Raw genomic sequence first — 6,000 nt, 5'->3', positions numbered from 1 at the left:
TACAAATTGATGGGAAAAGATTTGGCGAAGTCCACAACTGTCAAAGATCTTGGTATTCACGTGGCGGCTGATGTATCGTGGAAACAACATATTGAAGAAAGAATGAAGAAAGCAAATTAAGTTCTGTACATGCTTAAGCGAAATGTTGCATCTAAAGTAAACACGTTTGTGAAATTGGGATTATATAATTCCTTAATTCTGCCGGTATTGCTATATGGTTTCACGTGCTTGACTGCAGGAAGAACTGAAATTCAAATTCTGGAAAAGTTTCAAAAGAAGGTAGTCAAATGGATAACGGGAAATAAAGATACAGAATACAAAAGCCAGCTTCGACTATTATACATATTGCCATTACCAATGTTTATCCAACTTAACGATCTATTGCTAGTTTCAAAAGCTTTGAATGAAGAGAATAGCGGCATCGAGCTACCTGAAGTACATACGAAAGAAACAAGGAACAACGAAATTTTCAAAATTACGAAAACTCGAACAGAGGAAGCGCGCAGCGAATTCACCTTTAAAACCTGTCGAATTGCAAACCGTCTAGAAAATTTAATAAACTTAAGGGAACCATCTGGACTGAAAAACCGAATATTACATACAATGTGGAATATTTTCGAGAAGAAATTTTCTGAGCGAAATATTTTCACTTGGAAATTGTTCTGCGATTGTCAAAACTGTAGAAACTATTGGACATTATTTTAATTTGATGATTTGGGTTTTGATGACAACAACAACCACAACATGTCAGCAAAAGTGTACAATCTGTAAGAAAATACCAATGATATATCTACAAATAAAAACTGATTCCACGTAATTAAAAATAGAAGCTATAGCTACTTCACCAAAACCTGACTACAAATGTTTCCTGGGATGTTAAAGTTTTTTGATTTCAGTCAATAATTATTTCCCCGATAAATCAGTTTTCCAAATAACGCAAATTGAGTCATTCATCTCTCATAAAATTTTTTTTCGAGAGGAATCTTTTGTCTGATCTAAAATGGATACTTGAGAGTTTTAAGTGCCTTTCCGGATGCTGTAGGCTGTTGTGCGTACAACAGTCTGATTCTGTAATAACTAATAATTTTTTGGGATAGAGCAGCTCGCTTTCGTTGCTAAGTTCTTTTATGCAATTCATTTTTAGAACAAACAGGGAATGTTAAGGTTTCAGTTCATCATCATTTTCGAGATGCGTAAAATATCTTGATTTAAAAAGGAATAGGGGAGAGGAATAGGGGAGGGGAGGAATAGTAGCAGAGAGATAAAAGACAAAAAAGCTTTTGATGCAATTCATTTTGAAAAACACAAATTATCGAAGGACAAAAAAAGCTTGTATTAGAATCCGGGTAATTACGGTTTAAAAACTGAAAAACTTCTCGCTTCAACTTGTGTTTAAAAGTTTTCTGATCGTCGAATACACTCAGCTCCGTTTCTTGCTTCATACAATTAAGAAGTCTCAAAGTTTCATTCCTTGATACGTTTCATTGGAGGGGCGTTTTCAACATTTTGCGCCTTTAAATTTAGTCTTTTCGGAATTTCCAATATGGTAGGAACTTGGCTAACGCAGTTCTATGAAATCATAAACGGTTATTAAATGATTTTGCGTTTTCGCCTATAACTAGCATCGTCAGGTCCATTTTACTCTATGAGTGCTTTTAAACAAAGATAAATTTATTAACACTCACTACAAAGATTAAAATTTTTGGGTTCTTGGAATTGATCTCCTTGTTTAAACCGAATTTTTGAACTTTCGAGAATCTTTGCTTTTCTTCTTTCAAAACATGGCGCTCATTTTTTTACCATTTTTGAAATTTTTAGGGACCAACTTAGTGTGCACTGATACAATTGAATTTCAATTTTCGATGAGCAATGAGAATTGGGCGTTTCTCTTCTGAAGTTATTTGTTGAAACAAATTGATAAAACCCTTTGATTGAGGATTTCTCCAAGTCTACAAAAAACAGCAAAAGATATCCAAAAAACGAAAATTATATGTCACCATTTCCGACAGCGTGTTCTTTCGCTTTTCTTTATATACTGTTCGTTAAATGTATCTCCCTGAACACGCCAACTCACATGTCAGACTAATATTGAGTGTCAGCTCCCGCCCCCGATGTCTCGCGTGTTTAACTTCGGTTTTGGGTCAACGATTCACCAATCAAAAGCCTTTGACGAACCGCAGCCTTTGATGAATCCGGTCTGTGGTGCTCTGTCAATCTCGTGGTACTATGAGGGCAAGTCTGACCACCAAAAAATTTTTCATAAACCACGTGATTTCAGGCTTTTATCGAAACTCAATGTGAGCGAAGGCCAGCAACTTTTCAGTTTCCTAGTCGGAAAAACAGTATTATTTTAATTATGAAAACAAAAGAGTTGCTCAAAAATTGTTTTTTTTTGTTAAAACAAACTTATGAAATTTAGATCTTACATTCAGGTACATAATTTTGTCTGTTATTGTTTAAAAGTTTTCTGGGCCTTTAAAATTTCGGTTATGTTTAGGGTTTTTGCAACGTTTTAATTCGTTTAAATGTAATTTTCCAATTAAACAACATGACTGCTGTTGACTAATATTGTAATGAAAGCTCCTGGCTTCAGTACTTATCGCAAGTTTTCAGCGATGGTTTTTGTTGTGCTCTATGTGTTGCCTTAAAAGCCACGAAATTGTGTGTTACATTGGATTGGTCAAAAATACGGCATGCGTGAAGTGCCTCAAGTTTTGCTGATATAAAGCGAGTCTTCATTCAATGCTCTACCATCCTTGTGTGTATATGTCTCCAGCTTTGATCAACATTAGTGAAATTGCATCTACAACAACCTATTTTATATACCACGTGCAATTTTAGATGGTGCTCAAAAGTAGCTTTCAATAATGTTAAGCAGATTTTGATTTTCTTGGTTGGGTAGACCACTTTGATACCCGTCATCTTTTCGTTGATATCCGTCATCGTCAACTTTTCTTTTAGACTAATGCTCATTTGGCTTCTATTTTAGAGTATAGGTGTCCACTATTTTAGAGTATTCACTTGACCTTATCTCTTCGAATTGAAACAAATAAAAGTCAATTTAAAGTGAGAAAATCATTTTTGAGAGTAAGTCTCGCGTGACTAAAAACTTAATCACGCCAATGAACAAAAAAACTCGATCTACTAAGATCGAAAAATGACGTCACGCATGCACTTCAGTTGAAATTGTATGAACGAATGAACACAAAGCAAATTTGAAGTGATTGTGACCTCATATGGTCGTAGCAAAAATTTTGAGGACAAAATAAAAAAAACAGGACAAGTCCTGACGTACAATTCAAAGATATTTCATTGACTAAACAAATAACTAGTTCTACAACGGACTACGAGTGAATTGGGAAAACCATTTCGAAATCAGATCGAAAAAATTTTAAAATAGAAAATCAATGTCAAAATGCCGCATGTGAACAAAAAACCACTAGCGAGAAATCGAAATTTGGTTCAAACAAAAAACTAGACCTAGAATGAATTATGAATGGATTGGGAAAACCATTTTAAAAAATCCGATCCAAAAAATTGAAAAAATAGTAAAATCGAGGTGAAATTGCCCCATGTGAAATTTGCTTCCTGTTTCGGCGTGACTCCTCCAACTTGACTTCAAAAATCATGAAAATGTGTGAACAGATCTTAAAAAGACAGCGCCCCAATACAATTCAAATTCTTTGAATTGTAAAGAACCGAGAGCTGACTTTCTACAAGTCAAATTCTTTGAATTCAAAAAAAGTCAGTAAAATATTGTTTGAAGCAACCGAAAAGTAATGACACCTATCAACAATGAAACTAAATTACTTCTTGACAACGAGAACAAAACTGTAGAACAGAAAAAAACTTTGAAAAAAAAATGGAAAGTCATTAAAATCGTTAGCTATACAATCAAATTAGTGAATCAATTCAATTCGACATCCATAGAAGATATTAAGGCATTTGCTAGACAAGAAAGTTGCTGGTAAGGATTCATCGACGGTTGCTGAACAGATGGTTGAGGTGGCTGTGAAGGGCGATGCGCTGGGGGTGGGTGACCATTTAACATCGCTGTCTGTTGTGGTTGGGGCGTGCTTTGAACTGGTGCTTCATTTGTCTGTGGTCTCTGACTCGGCTGTGCTTGGGACATCGGAGGAGTGGAATGTCGTTGTATAGGTACTACTCCCGGAGTCATCTGGGGTCTCGTCAAGGTTGAAGGATAACCAGGGCCCATTCCTGGCCTTTGCTGATATGAAGATCCGTTAACTATCGGCGGACCACCTTGAGGCGCTTGAGTTGTTTGCTGTATGTTATAATTACTTATATTGCTATTTGAAGATACACCATCTGACGTCGTCGCAGGATGATGAGAACTTCCATTTACCGCACCTGATGGCGGTGCTCCGTTTATATTGGGTTGATTCGTAAACCCATTGTGCACCCCATTAACACTCGGCTGGTTTTGACTGACCATTGGACGCTGATTTGGCTGCATACCTGGTTGTACCTGATGTTGGTTCATCTGCCAATTATAGTTCGCTGGGTAATTGTACATGCCGGCATTAGAAACAACATTTGCTGGTTGTGATAAATTTGCAGGCTTTTGAATACTAAATGGAGGGGCAAATGACGAAGGCGGTGCAGGCATCCCTCTCATAGGTCCCTTAAGATTAAAAAGGCAAATTTTCATGTTTAATATTTAATTATTTTACTGGATAAATGTATACAAACCTTCAGTGACAGGTTCGCCATTTCCGAATTCAAATTTGGATTATTTGCAGTCATGATATCCTTAAACATAAGATACATCATATTTCAAGATCAGTTTTCTCACTCCGGGCACCTTTTGAGGAACTTGATCGATAACACATTGAGACAATTTGGCTGGCACAATGAACTCTACTTGATATCGAAGACGTACAAGGTGCACTCTCAATGTACCATAAGATGTTTACTTACAAGCAGCTGAAGAAGACAGCTGAAGAAGACAGCTGAAGAAGACAGAGTTGTGTACCAAGAAAATTTACTGGGATCGAGAAATACAGACAGAATTTTTAAACATCTGAAAAGCCTAAACAAATCTGCCTGCCTGCCCAAAGTTTTGATGAATGATACCAATCAAAGTTCACTTCGATGCGAACAAGTAAATATGTTAAATCAATTTTTTCACTCCGTGTTCTCCCCAAAAACTAATTTCAGTTTGAAAGATTTCAAAGTACAGAAACCCTCTCTTACAATATTTGACATCTCGAAGAATACCATCAGAAATATAATGGATGATATTGATGCCACAAAATCCAGAGTACCGAACGGTATACCTCCGGTTTTTTTTTACGTAAAGACGAGCAAGAATCTGCAACATCATCAATTCTGTCCTTCGGAACATAAAAAGGCTGCGGAAAATACCCAATAGCTGGAAAATTGCTGCCATAACGCCTATTTTCAAAAAAGGAGACCGAAGAAAAGTTGACAACTACCGGCCTGTCTCACTATTGAACATTGATAGCAAGATTCTGGAAAAATGTATACAAATTGCCTTGTATAATCATTTTCAAAATTTCCTAACTGAGAGTCAACATCGTTTTGTAAGAAGATCTGTGCGAACAAATATGCTGCTGTTTCTCAAAAGAATATATGAAGCTCTTGATCACGACCCTCAATCAGAGATTATTGCTTTCTACACTGACTTCTCAAAAGCTTTTGACAAAGTACCACATTACTAGTTTATTCAAAAATTGATGGACATTGGAGTTGGAGGATGTTTGCTCGAAATTTTAATCGACTACTTGAGTGATCGACGACATTATGTGCATACCAGACATGTGGACAATACCAGTTCGAAGATACTCGATATAACAAGAGGGGTACCACACGGGTCACTCCTAGGCCCTATACTGTTTTGTATATTTATTAACGATCTTCCAGATGTCCTGATGTTTTCTGAGCCCTTCATCTTCGCTGATGATCCTAAAATTTTGGCTGTACGAAGAAGCTACTGGGAAGTCCAAGATGATCTAC

At 36.5% G+C, this 6,000-nt stretch overlaps 1 protein-coding gene across 1 annotated transcript in view; it reads right to left on the bottom strand.

Annotated features, from left to right (window-relative positions):
- Positions 1-3,907: 3,907 nt before the first annotated feature.
- Positions 3,908-6,000, bottom strand: part of LOC142344960 (uncharacterized) — a 266,838-nt gene continuing 264,745 nt past the window's right edge. Inside the window, exons 2-3 of the mRNA XM_075397045.1 lie at positions 4,714-4,775; positions 3,908-4,645 (exon numbers count right to left, since the gene is read on the bottom strand). Of these exons, the coding sequence (XP_075253160.1) occupies positions 3,908-4,645; positions 4,714-4,767 (792 nt within the window). The 5' untranslated portion in view covers positions 4,768-4,775. The remainder of the gene's footprint in view (positions 4,646-4,713; positions 4,776-6,000) is intronic.

This window comes from Convolutriloba macropyga, chromosome 8 (assembly GCF_964194025.1).
Source record: "Convolutriloba macropyga chromosome 8, txConMacr16.3, whole genome shotgun sequence".
Lineage (NCBI taxonomy): Eukaryota > Metazoa > Xenacoelomorpha > Acoela > Convolutidae > Convolutriloba > Convolutriloba macropyga.
This window is presented reverse-complemented; position numbering and strand designations above follow the sequence as displayed.